We start from the raw sequence: 14,758 nt of genomic DNA on the forward strand, positions 1-14,758 counted from the left end.
TTCGTGTAATATACACACGGCCGCTGCGTGGCCAGTTCTTCTTTTAAACTTGGCTTTGACACGCTACCGCGTGTCTGGATTTCTAATCTGAACGGGAACATTCTATGTAGAAAATTTGAAAATTTTGAGAACGTTGCTAATCTAACGTCGTTAGAGTACAAATATAGACAGAAAGGATTGTCTTTTGAGATAAGTAGATGAGAGCAGGAACTCACCGGTGTAGAAGACTGCTGCATTTGTCGCAGCATTTCGTCTGTTGTTCGAGCTGTTCCAGCCAGGCGTTGTAGATATCGGCGGGCGGGCCCAGCTCGCACTTGGGGCCCAGGTTGGGGGAGCAGATGCGGTTGGCGGCATGCTGAACGTCGCAGTTCACCAGATTGGCGCCGCCCACGATGTTGTCGTCGCTGGCCAGTAGCGAAAATTTGCCAGCGCCCCAGAGGCCGCTCCCGGCCCCCATCCCACCGCCCCAAAGGCCGCCCCCGTCCCCCATCCCGCCACCCCCGGCCCCCATCCCGCCGCCCCCCGCCCCCATCCCGCCGCCCCAGAGGCCGCTCCCGTCCCCCATCCCGCCGCCTCCGGCCCCCATCCCGCCGCCCCCTGCCCCCATCCCGCCGCCTCCGGCCCCCATCCCACCGCCCCCTGCCCCCATCCCGCCGCCTCCGGTCCCCATCCCACCGCCCCCTGCCCCCATCCCTCCGCCCCCGGCCCCCATCCCACCGCCCCAGAGACCGCTCCCGTCCCCCATTCCGCCGCCCCCGGCCCCCATCCCGACGTCCCTGGCCCCCATCCCGTAGTCCCACTCCTCGTGGCTCGAATCCTGGTTGATGTCTTGCTTCTTGACATTCCAGTTGGCGAAGTTGTAGCCGTACCAATACGGCCAGTAGCCCAGGTTCGGCCCCCGCTTATTTTCGTCGACCGGTTTGTTCTTGTACATATGTTGTGGCATGTCGCTGTAAAATTATTTTATTACTTTATTAGTAACGACGGATTGATGATTCATGAACAGTAATCGGCACGGACAGTACCACTCCGCGGAATTTCGAACAACAATCTTGATATGGACATGAATAGACTTGACTCAAATGCCGCAATCTTGTTCGAAATGTTTGAATCCTGATAACAGCATTTATTTTTGTATTTATCACAAATATTTGTGTCTGATTTATGATATGTGTTTTCTATATATAGGTATATGTTGCAGGCATTTTGTAAGACTCCGCCGTTCACAAACGGCGTCATCAATTTACAAACGGCTTCACGTTTGTAAAATGACGACGCCGTTTATTACGCCGGCAAATTATAAAAAGTCCGTATTTTGTAAAATGCCGTATATGACATTAACAGCGCTGTTTGTAATTTGCCGCGGCATTTTGGTCGAATTTGTTCTTTAATTTACCACGCGTGGCGCTGCAAAAACGCTGGGGTGCCCATCAAATCTAGAGTTCTTGGATGGTCCCACCGCACTATTTATTTCCAAAAACATTTTCTTTACAACATAACTACCTAGACGGCGCGGCCCTCAGACAACCATCACGTTTACGCTGACACTATTGAGCGCACTAACAATTTGCCTTCGGCAATTTACAAACGTACAAATTATCTGAGAAATGCTCACATAAGGTACAGTCGAGTGTCAAAATATGGGTGCATCCAATATACTCAAAAATATGTCCCATAGTTCTCTCAATTAGCTGAAATAAGTCTGTATGGGACATATTTTTGAGTATGATGAGTGCTGCCATATTCGACACTTGCTACACTTGACTGTACTGTAGTGCTACCTGAACATTTTTTTCATAAAACTATCGAAGTCCAAATCGTGACTTCTGCGAGCGCTGTGTCCCGAACCGGGTCGGCCCCTCCTTATCTCCAGCCCGTGGCCCGAATCGAGCCGGCCCCTCCTTATCTCCAGTCCATGTCCGAAACCGGGTCGGGCCCTCCTTATCTCCAGTCCATGTCCGGAGCCGGGCCGGCCCCTCCTTATCTCCAGTCCGAGTCCCGAGCCGGGCCAGCTCTTCCTTGTGTCCAGTAGTTCTACCGTGGTCGACGGTATCGCTGCAACAGATATATATATTATGTCGCAGGCATTTCGTAAGAATCCGCCGTTTACAAACGGCGTCGTCATTTTACAAACGTTTGGCCGTTTGCAAATTGCCGAAGGCAAATTGTTAGTGCGCTCAATAGCGTCAACGTCAAACGTGATGGTTGTCTGAGGGTGACCACGGTTTGCTGTTTTATAGATTTATATTAACTTTTATACCACACCACCATCCTCATGCGCGTTTTAACCATGGACCCACTGCTAGGACCCACAGTGGGTCCACGGGTATTTTTTTTACCCGTTGTCTAATTCTAAACAGTGCTCGCCAGTGGGTCTACGGGTAATTTATTTTTACCATGGACCCACCGCACTAAATGTTTATTTTCCAAAAACATCCTTTAGACGGAGCTCTTATTTCTGGGTGGTTTGCTCTTCGAGCATTTGAAGCTACCTAACGAACCTAACCTACGCCTACCTACCTACGCTTTTTTCCTCAAAGTGTAATGTTTTAACGGACGTCACACTAAATCAATAGTTAGGTAGGTTTTAGGTTCGTTTGGTATCTTCAGATACTCAAAGGGCAAAGCGCCCAGAAATAGGAGCCCTGCGAAGCGGGGATCCGTCTGGTTAAGTTGTGAAGGAAATATTTTTTGAAAAGAAACAGTGCGGTGCTATCATTCAAGAACGCTAGGTTTGATGGACACCCCAGCGTTTTTCATAGTTTTTATGAGCAGCGCGCGCTTTAAGAACTAATTCGACCAATATCCCGCAGCAATTTACAAACGGCGCCGTTAATACCATAAGGTATTTTACAAAATGGCCAAGGCAATTTGCAAACGGCGAAACGTTTAGTAAAATGATGACGCCGTTTGTAAACGGCGGATTCATACAAAATGCCCGCGACATATATATATTCTTTTTAATTATAGTTACACACGCTAAAATTAAAAATATTTTATCTCTTTAAAGTGGCACAAACAGTCATTTCCGTAAAATGGGGTGAGTAGGGGCAAAACTGACATTCAAACCTCGATAATATTTTATTTTTACATATGCAAACTGAATGGTGTATATAATAAGTGTTCCGGACGTTTGTATTTTAGTTTTTATTTTATTTTGGGTAGTTCCATTTCATAACTTTGACGATAAACAGGAAATCCCACCTCACCCGTAGTCCCTCGTAATTGGGGTGAGATGGCATTTCATACAAAGGTGATTTTGGAAGATTATTGGATCGATTTTTAGGGTTCCGTAGCCAAATGGCAAAAAACGGAACCCTTATGGATTCGTCATGTCTGTCTGTCTGTCCGTCTGTCCGTCCGTATGTCACAGACACTTTTTTCCGAAACTTCCGAATACATACTGTTGAAACTTGGTAAGTAGATGTATTCTGTTAAGATTTTCACACAAAAATAGAAAAAAAACAATAAATTTTGGGGGTTCCCCATACTTAGAACTGAAACTCAAAAAAATTTTTTTCATCAAAACCATACGTGTGGTGTATCTATGGATAGGTCTTCAAAAATGATATTGAGGTTTCTAATATCATTTTTTTCTAAACTGAATAGTTTGCGCGAGAGATACTTCCAAAGTCGTAAAATGTGTCCCCCCCCCCCCCCTGTAACTTCTAAAATAAGAGAATATATGATGTACATTACCATGCAAACTTCCACCGAAAATTGGTTTGAACGAGATCTAGTAAGTTATAGTTTTTTTTAATACGTCATAAATCCCCTAAATACGGAACCCTTCATGGGCGAGTCCGACTCGCACTTGGCCGCTTTTTTTTTATTATGAGTATTACTATAGCTCCATTAAATTGCAATATATATGAAAAAACACATACTTATTTTCGAAAACAGCATCAATTGTAAAATTACGAGGGGCGTTCAAAATATTCTCGGTATTGATATCTTACGACCTCTTCTAAAATTTCTTTCGTTACTGGCCGCTAAGGTTTATTCATTGACATTAAAAAAAAGTATAATTCGAACCGAGACAGTCTTTTGTTTTTCTGCAATTGCTGAACAAACATGAACATCATGTGCGAATTGACAATGTTAACTAAATTAGAACATCGATGCGTGATAAAATTCTTGACAAAACAGGGTAAAAATCAAAAAACCATAAAAGAGGAAATGGATTGTGTTTACCGTGAGTGCTCCTTCTTTATCTACCATTCAAAAGTGGTCAAGCGAGTTTAAACGCGGAAGGGAGAGTATTGAAGATGACCCTAGACCTGGCCGGCCTGTAGTAGCTACTTCACAAGAAAATATTGATAAAGTGGAAAAACTTATATTGGAAGATGGTCGAGTGAAGGTAAAATCTATAGCACAAGTAACCAATCTCTCTATTGGTACCGTACATGATATTATACATGACCATCTTAATATGTCAAAAGTAAGTGCAAGATGGGTTCCGCGAATGCTGACTCGGCTTCAAAAAGACATGCGTGTAGCTTGTTGTTCCGATTCTATTGACCTGTGCGGTGAAAATCCTGATGAGGTGCTGCAAAGAATAGTTACTGGAGATGAAACCTGGGTTCATCATTATGACCCAGAGAGTAAACAAGAGTCCATGCAGTGGCACATTAAGGGTTCAGCTCATCCCAAGAAGTTCAAGGTCATCCCTTCAGCTGGCAAGGTCATGGCCACGATATTTTGGGATTGTGAAGGAGTATTACTAATCGATTATAAAGAAAAAGGTGTAAATATCACAGGACAGTACTACGCTAACATTCTACGTCAATTAAAGGATGTAATTAAAGAAAAGAGGCGAGGAAAGTTAACCAAAGGTATTCTGCTTCTGCATGACAACGCCCCCGTCCATACTGCTCATATTGCCAAGGCAGCTATTGTTGAATGTGGGTTTAAAACTGTTACTCACCCACCGTATAGTCCGGACTTAGCCCCCAGCGACTTCTTTTTGCTCCCCAATCTTAAAAAGGATCTGCGTGGAAATAAATTTTCTGACGATGAAGCATTGAAGGCGGCAGTGGAGGAGCATTTTTACACGAAAGATAAAAAAATATTTTTACGAGGGATTAAAAAAAATAATTGATCGATCTTTTAAGTGTATGAACATAGGGGGGGAGTATATTGAAAAATAAAAATATCAAACTTTTCGTACTTGTTTGTTTTCATTCTCATACCGAGAATATTTTGAACACCCCTCGTATATTGTGATGCATGCGCAATATGCGCATACGCATCACGGCAAGTAATAGCGGCATAAGTCGCATACTACATAGTAACGCCATCTTTCCGCAACTAGCAGTAGACTAGTGGTCAGCGGGTTGACAACTGGTAAAGTAGTGACACCGAAAACTTAAATCTTGAAATTGAGGGTGTCGCGTAAAAACGCGGACGACCGGAGAGAAAAAAGAAAGAAAGGACCATGGTATAATAATAGACCATGGAAAGGACGAAGGAGATTATACGCCGTCGATAAGACGGCGATTAATAAAAATTACGTAGTTTTACGGACATGATACGCCATAATAGTATCGATTGGAGTTTGTTGTGCTGTGCGTGTGAGTGCCAGAAATAGTCACGGGGGTAAGCTTTATTGATGTCACCAAAGAGTAAAGTAAGTATATAGGTAAAGAGAGCCCTCTTGAAGCATTTTATGGAAACTCATGTGAAAGAGCCATCTCTGATTCTCCGCCGAAACTAAGTATGTTTGTCTGCGTGCACAACTACATATGCATCCATACGTGTACTTTCGTTCCACATAATATTAGGTCTACTTGGGCGGTTTACAAGTCCATTTTTTGTTTGGTTTCTTGTAACAAAAACCTTTAATTGTTTACAAGAAATGAAACAAAAATGTACTTGTAAACCGCCCAAGTAGATCGAACATTATGTGGAAAAGGTTAATGTTATCTATAATGGAATAAAGAAAAAAACAGAATATTAAATTCAATATGTTTATTGCATACATGTTTTACATCACATTATCGCTAGGAAAGTACAATTTTAGGTAAACAATAGAAAAGAAAGCGAGTGTGGTGAAAAAGCATTCACACACAAGAAAATACATGTTAATAAGAAAATTTGAATAATTTACTACGCACAATACAAGCACATAGTCTAGGCATTGTAGCAGATTTATCGATAGTGGCGTGCCTTATCAAAAGTAGGTACTTATTAGATACCTACCACGAAATAAATTTACTCTAAATTAGCGTCCATTTTGCACAAAATAACACAGAACTCAACGCACTTTCTGGAGGTTTTCACAACAGGGCATGGCAGGGCAGGGCAGGCATGTGTTTTCATTCGGGCTATAATCTAATTTCCTCCAGCACCATAACCAAACCATAACGAAGAAAATGGCTCAACCATCACTAAAATATTTTTAATTTACGCTCTTCCAGTGACAGCTAAAAAATTGCATGTCTTGGCCATATACCTAGTAATATATACTTAGATGAGCTATACGCGTGCGCCCGTGAGGGACAGAACATACGTAATGCGACCAAATTAAAAACACTTTTTGACGTTCCTGACAACCTACCAAACATACGTAACCTACGTAATTTGGTCGGGTTATTTCAAAAGCGCTTTCTCTGCTACTCCATACTAAAAGTTCTATAAGTGCATCTCGTTCGGTCAACTGGCTCCTCGCCCATTTCATCTATATATGATTGTACCTCTATGGTCTTGGCGGTTATGCAAGTGTTGCCAGCATAAACAAACAGCATAATTAAATCACATTTTAACAAAATTCTTATTTTTTCGCAAAATTAATTGAAAATTATAATAATTAAAAATATTAATTCGTACTTATTTTAATTTTAATATTAATGCCACTAAAATTATATGAATTTTATAGTGACATCTGGTGACGTAGTTTGTGTAATCGGAAGTCAACTTTACGCAATAGTATGTTGTCGGGGGCAAAATATAGAAATCGCCTGCATCTTTACTGACGTTAACTACATTCCTAGTGTCCCCCCCCTGGATGTCACTCTGTGATCATAGAAGTATTTTAAATATAGAAGTGTTCTCACTCACTGTGCGACACTTTGTTCACAGCATACGGGAACGCCCTTCCTGACGGGATCATTTATGGAAATTGAACAAAAACTTCCGGAATGACATTGCAGTAGAATACGATCCTTAATTTCGCTATAGTTGTCACGAGTTAGTTTGAACTTGAGGCTTGAGCACACGGCTGCGGAGCGAGTGGCCCGGGTTCGCTTCCAGCGAAGGCGAAGTCTTTTTGCTTCTTATTAATTATTAGTTTTTGTTTACATTTAGTGTTTTACTTTTTTCTTCGTTTATATTGTTTCTTTTTATTATTTAAAACTTCGTGTAGTTTTTAGTCATTAACGAAAATCCCTTGGCGGTCTTAGCAATATCGAACGGTGTGTTTATTTTATTTAATACATTTATTATTTAAGGTTTTAGTTGTATAGGATTAATATACTGTATAAAGTTAATTGTCACCAATTGTTTTTCTATCATCGAATTCAAGAACCCGAATCATTACAATATGTTTTATTAAAGTAAATCAGCGGGATTATTGCCTCTTACTTTTGAATTTTTTACTTATTCGTTTTAAAACTGCCAATCGTCGTTGAGAATGCCAAATCCGGTATGTGCGTGATTTTAATCAAAGTAATGAATACCTTATTAATTTGTTGCTAGGTAACTATTTGTCAATCAAAAATCGAGCACATAACGGATTTGGCATTCTCAACGACGCAATAGTGAACGGCAATGACTCATTCAGCCAATGAAACTGTTTTAAAGAAATTAGATATCCCATCAAAAACATAAATGTGAAATGAATGAGAGAGTTGTTGACATCGCCGGAAAAAGAATTGAGATCTATATGGGTGCCAAGTTCTAGTTTACTTGGGGTGTAATTACGTTTTCCGTTATCTGTCTGTCTCCAATTGAAAGTAAGTTCTTAGGAAAAAATCATGGCCATACGTCTATTTTTTAATTAAATATAATAAAAATTGTTTATTCAGATTAAGTACTGATTATGCAAATTTTCCTTCTGTTTTTGGTTGCCCCGCATTCGATATGAAAAGTAGAGTGTTTAACTCGGGTGAAAGGCACCAAGTATCATTTCATCCCTTTGTTAACACTTAATAGCTCCAGTTTAGCCTATTGTGACGGAAGGGTAACTACGGAATCCTACACTGAGCATAGCCCGACATGCTCTTGGCCGGTTTTTTTAATACCAAAATCGCATAATCTGACAGATAGATTTAGAGCGATTGTGCACTACAATGAATTTTACTGTCCGGCAGTCTGTTTTTACGGTCCGATATGGCACGCCATTAAATGTATATAGTAGCTTGTGCACTAGACGTAATTTTACCGTCCGACATTTTACTTTTCCCCATTCCGGACAGTTTTTTTCCGGTCCGAGATGACAGCCATGAAAAACGTGTTTATGCTTGTGCACTGCGTCTGGAATTAGTATAATTCATGACTTGGCCGAGCAGGGGCGGGCCTCTCTTTTTGTAAAAAGACGGACAAGTGCACAAGCCAATCATCCGTTTTTTTCATGACACTGCGCTGCACCTGCGAGTAAAAAGACGGACAAGTGCACAAGCCAATCATCCGTTTTTTTCATGCCATAATTGCCATATCGGACCATGAAAACTCGGACTGCCGGACAGTAAAATTCATTGTAGTGCACAATCGCCCTTACCCGAGTTTGAAGTTTAGCGACTCAGCTTTAAACTTAAGTCATCTGGGGGCACGGCAGTGCCCCCGTCAAGTCGAGCGCGAAGCAAACACTGCCGTACCATCCTTTACTGGAACCATTTCGCCGCATTTTCAGGCCCCTATTTGAGAACCTCTGGATAAGACCAGAACGCAGAAATTTTCTTCATCCAGTAAGCTATAATCACATACAGTGGAAACTGGATAAGTGGAAACTGGGTTAGTGGAAAACCTCTTTAAGTGGACCCAAGTTCTCGGTCCCAGTCCCTTGGCAACGAATTACCTCTATAAGTGGTATTTTGAGACCTCTATAAGCGGAATCCATTTTTTCGAAAATATCTTATTTTTACCTCTGTAACTGGAAGCAGCCGTCTCCGAAACCTCTATGAGAGGAATAGCTCGGCGTTATAAAATTTGTATTTTTAATAAACCGTCACAAGGAGGCTAGTTTGTTTCGTTAACATTATGGTTCGTGTTTTAACTACATATTTTGTATGAGATCACACATCGTTCAGTTAGGTTCTTTTAGCCGTGGTGCGAAAGTACAACCGGTACATTGATTTATTTAACCGTACAGCCCTAGTAGCACGGTAGTATTTTTATCGTTTATCACCATGCCTGTCACGTTCTAACAAGTATGTAAGTGCGAAAGTGACGAGCATAGTGATAGTCGATAAAAATGGAACCGTGCTGAGCCCGCTGGTTTCTCTTGCATAAATAAATATTAGGAGTGATTTTGTTTAAATATAAGTTAGGTACTTCATAACAACGGACAGATATTATTTTTGTATACGAGTACTGTGGATTATTTACAGTATTGTTTTTTTTAAAGTCAGAATTACATATCTTTTTTAATTTATTTATTTATATTTATTGTGAAAACCAACAGCGATACAGAGTTTTTTATTTCCTTATGCTAATTTATACAATAGTATGGCCAATTACAGGTTTTCCTGTGTAACTTGAAATTGTATACACAGAACATCGTACAGACTTATATCTAGTTAGTAATATAAGTTATTCAAGGAAGTTAGGTACATTGAGTGCAGATATATATATATATATATAATATGTTGGGAACATGATGTGATTGGTGAGAATTGGGATAAGAAGTAACAATGTTATAATATTAATAGTTATAGTAAGTATTTATGTTTTAGAGGAGCCGTGCTGCTTACTTTTAACACTATTTATAATTTGTGTCTTAAAAGACCCTTTTGAAAATCTAAAGATGTCTATGTTAGCAAATACGGAGTTATATATACGAACAATCCGTGTGAGTACATTATTCTTGGCATAATTTGTACTGTAATTTGTATTGTATTGTATATTTACGAGTACGGTACGAGTAAAGCATTATGTGCGATTGCCAAGTCATTATATGTATTACAAATATCTTTACGTTCTCGATAGCGTAAATGTCAGTTTTGACACTGTCAGTGACTCATGGTACGGGCTCAGTAGAAGTGACGGAACGATGCCAAGCACTGGGACGTTCACCTTCGTAATTGTTTACTACCTACTTAATGCCTAAGCGTGTACTGAGGATTTCATAGAAAAACATGGGGATTAGGCTGTATCATGGACACAGCCACAGTGGTTGACGTGAAACGTGGCGTAGAAAATTACTGCAAAGGCCGCCTAAGACCACTTATAAGTACGGACCTCATAGTGTACGTAAACAAGCGCCCCGCATGTGCTTAAGGCGAAGCGCACTTGACTTTACAGTAGTGTAGTGTAGGTACCTAAATCAGGCGCCCTGTATGTAAGAATATAACAGTGAGCCTGTAGGTAAGAGTAAAGGGTTGTGTATGTAATCTTTTAGGTTAACAACACTCTGATACGATATTAACTTACAGAGACCACTGACCAACATTGCCCAAAACAAAATATTCTTCATAATACTCTTCATTGTATAGGTACCTGTAACCAATAAGTATAAGTATTATTTTCAAGCTCAAAGGAGGTGTCAGAATTAATAAAATATTTGAATAATACTCGATCTGTTGGATATGACGATATCCCAACTGAGGTACTAAAGTCGACCGGTGATTTAATAGCCCCTGTTTTATCTTACCTAATAAATCGGACGTTCCAACAAGGCACTTTTCCAGACAAACTAAAATTATCAATTGTTAAGCCTATCTACAAGAAAGGGGACCAAGTAAAGGTAAATAATTACAGACCTATTACACTTATTCCAATCTTAGCCAAAGTCCTGGAAAAAGCTATGCACAAAAAAAGATTAATGAATTTTATATATATATATTTTTTTTTTATTCTATACTAAAATCTTATAATAAATCAAACATAAAAGTGCCGTGAAACCCTATCGGGTTTGTACCGACACGACATTCGTGGATACATTTTACGTTAAGCATTGTTGTGATACATGGGATAATCGATATTTATATAAAATTACAAGTGAGATTACTTAAATTCTACAAGAGATAAATTAGCGGGTATAACTAAATAGCTCCCACTCGAGTACACAATCGGCCGTGCATTCCTTATCGCTGTGCGGTTTACGTGTCAAGAAAGTCTTAAGCGGCTCAGGTTTTCCTTAAGGCGTATGCCATTAATTGAGTACCGAGTTTGAGTATGCACCGGGTGCAAATAAATACAAAGTATTGAGTATCCAACAGCATGGCTTTCAAAAAGGAAAATCCACTACCTTAGCTGCTTTTAACGTCATAAATAATATAATTAATAATGTAGACGAAGGAAATAATACAGTATCCATTTTTTTCGATATGAGCCAAGCATTCGACCATGTTTCTCATGACCTCCTTCTAAAGAAATGTGAAGTATATGGTTTAAGAGGTGTAGTTCAAAAATGGATAGAAAGCTATAGCTACCAATAGACGTCAACTGGTGGAAATTGCAAGTGTTAATTGCGAAAACATAGAAGAGAAATTTAAATCTGAAACTAAATTTAATAGAGTAGGAGTACCACAAGGGACTATCTTAGGGCCTCTTCTTTTCTTACTTTATGTAAATGACTTGCCATTAAATACTAACTATGATTGCACACTATTTGCAGATGATATATCGGTAGTTATCCCTGATAACAACAGTCACAACTACAATGACTCAATTAATAATACCATTATTGACATAATACAATGGCTTAAAGCTAATAATCTGCAAGTGAACCTGGAAAAAACCAAGTACATTCAATTTATCAACCAAAGGGGGAAAAAGGTGAATCTCACAGTTTCATATAATGATCGCAATTTAATAGAATGTGATAGTACTACTTTTCTTGGCTTCGTACTGGATGATCATTGTAGTTGGAAACAGCATGTTGACAAGGTTTGCTCTAAAATTAATCGGTTTGCATATGTCCTATGGCGACTAACAAGAGTAGCGGATAAAAAAACCGCCTTGAGGGCATACCATGGTTTTGTAGCGTCCAACTTGAGATATGGGATATTAAGTAATATGGGGAAATTCTGTACACATTCATCGTGCTTTTCTAGCACAAAAGCAATGTGTAAGAGCTATAGCCAACATTCACATACCAACATCCTGCAAGGAATATTTTGTTAGCTTAAAATTACTAACAGTACACTCAATGTACATTTATGAAGTGTGTATATTTGTTAAGCTTCACAATGAAATGTTCACAAAGAAAAGAGAGGTAACAAACATCAACACACGATATCCGGATAGACTTGTGCTAACAAAAATTAACACTGCAATGAGGGGTAGAAATTGTTACGCCATGTGTATTAAGACATTCAACCATTTACCAGAGCAATTAAGAGAACTACCCCTCAAAACATTTAGGCACAAACTATTTACTTGGCTGGTTAACAAATGTTTTAATAGTACCACGGAATATTATAATAATGTGAGTATGTTGTTAACATAGGTTATTTTAGCGACTAAGCTAAAAATGTAAAATTTGCATGACTTATTTAAGTCTAGATATATGGGCCTGTGTAAATTAGCCTAAGATCTTGTATATACTATATCTATCGCAAATAAAGATTTATGATTTATGATTTATGATTTAATTAGTTAAGCATCATTAATAAAGTTAATGGTTAATAATTTTAAAGAATAAGAGTAGGCCAATAGGAATGGAATGTACCTTAATTAAATGCGGTAGGTACAGTCACCAGCATAAATATATGACTGTGGGCAGCCGTGCAAAAATATCTGATGCTCCATTGGAGGCATAAGTATATGACGACACTACCTCGGTAAAAATATGTGATGCTTTGTGGCCGGCAAAAATATCGTTAGTCTGTATCCGCATAAATATCGGATCGGGTGGCTTAAAAATATTTGATTACTCATAAAAATCAAAATTATCTGATTACTCTCATCTGGCATAAATATCTCTCCACTGTGTCCGATCATCTATTAAAATATTTTTAAAATTTTGTCGCCGTAAAAATGACAGGATATTGGCCTATTTTCATTTATAGAAGGCCGGTCGAACAGGCTGTAGGTTACTTTTATAGAAGGCCGGTCGAACAGGCTGTAGCTTACTTTTATAGAAGGCCGGTCGAACAGGCTGTAGGTTACTTTTCGTTCATGTCGTCTCAGATATGGATGAATATGGTATCGATGCATTCAGTGTAATGCCCTGAACAAAAATACTTATAAGTATGAGATGCGCGAAAGTGGTGGGGGGTATCTAATTGCTGTGATGTCATAAAGTCGGCAGTACCTAAAAAGTATTTTAATTTTTTCTTTTAAATATACCATGTGGGGTACCAAATGAAAGGGCTTTGTAAGTAGTTTACGAATCTGTAAGTTATATAATACCTATAACAAACATTGTGAAGGGTTGTGTGGAGTTTCTAAAGATTCCGATACTTACAATATATTTTTAACCCGGCGCTCTCTTCTGGCTCATACCCTCGAATCTGGAAGGTGTCTAGAGTGAGGCCGATCCCGAAGGCGAGTGACACTTGCGACGTTGTGAGGATTACAGACCCATAGCCGTCCTACCCACCCGTGCCAAACTGTTTGAGTCCATACTTCACCGGATTTTCATCTAAAGCAGAATTGTTATAACCATTGTTGATATTTAGATATATAATCCCACATTTAGTATTATACACTACAAAAAACCGGCCAAGTGCGAGTCGGACTCGCGCACGGAGGGTTCCGCACCATCAACAAAAAATAGAGCAAAACAAGCAAAAAAACGGTCACCCATCCAAGTACTGACCCCGCCCGACGTTTCTTAACTTCGGTCAAAAATCACGTTTGTTGTATGGGAGCCCCACTTAAATCTTTATTTTTAAATCTTAAAAACTTAAATCTTTAGTATTTGTTATTATAGCGGCAACAGAAATACATCAATGTAAATAAAATATTTTCATTTTCATTTTCATTTCATTTTTCATCATCTGTGAAAATTTCAACTGTCTAGCTATCACGGTTCGTGAGATACAGCCTGGTGACAGACGGACGGACGGACAGACGGACGGACAGCGGAGTCTTAGTAATAAGGTCCCGTTTTTACCCTTTGGGTACGGAACCCTAAAAACGATACTCCTTCTACGTATAACGAACTGCTATTAGGTAGGTAAGAACTGCGAGTCTGCGACCCCTACACAAAACGAACCGCTACCAGAATAGGTACTAGGTTGGAATTGCGACCCCTACATGAAATGAAAAAAATAATTTTAGATTAGGTAAATAAAACGCAATTTGCAAACAAATATAGATATATTTTTATTTTAAACATTAGATTATTTTTTGAGATTCAAATTTGTAGCCAACGCACGCAAAAATTCCTTGTATTCTTCTTTTCGATCTAGTACAGTGGTGGGCAAAGTATGGCCCGCGGGCCAGATCCAGCCCGGGAAAGGATTTTATCCGGCCCGCCGCCGGTCCTTCGAAAAAATGTGTATATGACCAACGATATAATAAAAAGGTGTTTTAACCGTGGTACCACAGCTTTTGTACCACAGGGGGACCACGGGTAATTTTTTTCCCCGTAGACCCACTGCTCCAGTTTTAAGTTATCTTTTTGAATACGAAACTTTCCGTGGGCCCACGG

The 14,758-nt window shown here is 39.5% G+C and overlaps 1 protein-coding gene and 2 long non-coding RNA genes across 3 annotated transcripts in view; 1 reads left to right on the plus strand and 2 right to left on the minus strand.

Annotated features, from left to right (window-relative positions):
- Positions 1–211: 211 nt before the first annotated feature.
- On the minus strand, positions 212–946 carry LOC134661694 (acanthoscurrin-1-like). Its single transcript, XM_063517860.1, has one exon. It carries the CDS (start codon positions 944–946, stop codon positions 212–214), a length of 735 nt encoding a protein of 244 aa, XP_063373930.1.
- A 2,494-nt stretch (positions 947–3,440) lies between these two features.
- On the plus strand, positions 3,441–3,683 carry LOC134661647 (uncharacterized). The gene is made up of 2 exons (XR_010097982.1): positions 3,441–3,541; positions 3,577–3,683. It is a non-coding gene; the product is annotated as an uncharacterized LOC134661647 (long non-coding RNA).
- A 71-nt stretch (positions 3,684–3,754) lies between these two features.
- Positions 3,755–14,758, minus strand: part of LOC134660966 (uncharacterized) — a 75,381-nt gene continuing 64,377 nt past the window's right edge. Inside the window, exon 3 of the long non-coding RNA XR_010097915.1 lies at positions 3,755–3,775. This is a non-coding gene — a long non-coding RNA (uncharacterized LOC134660966). The remainder of the gene's footprint in view (positions 3,776–14,758) is intronic.

Source organism: Cydia amplana, chromosome Z, assembly GCF_948474715.1.
Source record: "Cydia amplana chromosome Z, ilCydAmpl1.1, whole genome shotgun sequence".
In the NCBI taxonomy this organism is placed as follows: Eukaryota; Metazoa; Arthropoda; class Insecta; order Lepidoptera; family Tortricidae; genus Cydia; species Cydia amplana.

Coding starts and splice junctions, on each gene's coding strand:
- LOC134661694 (XM_063517860.1), bottom strand. CDS start 946: ATGCCACAACATATGTACAAGAACAAACCGGTCGACGAAAATAAGCGG.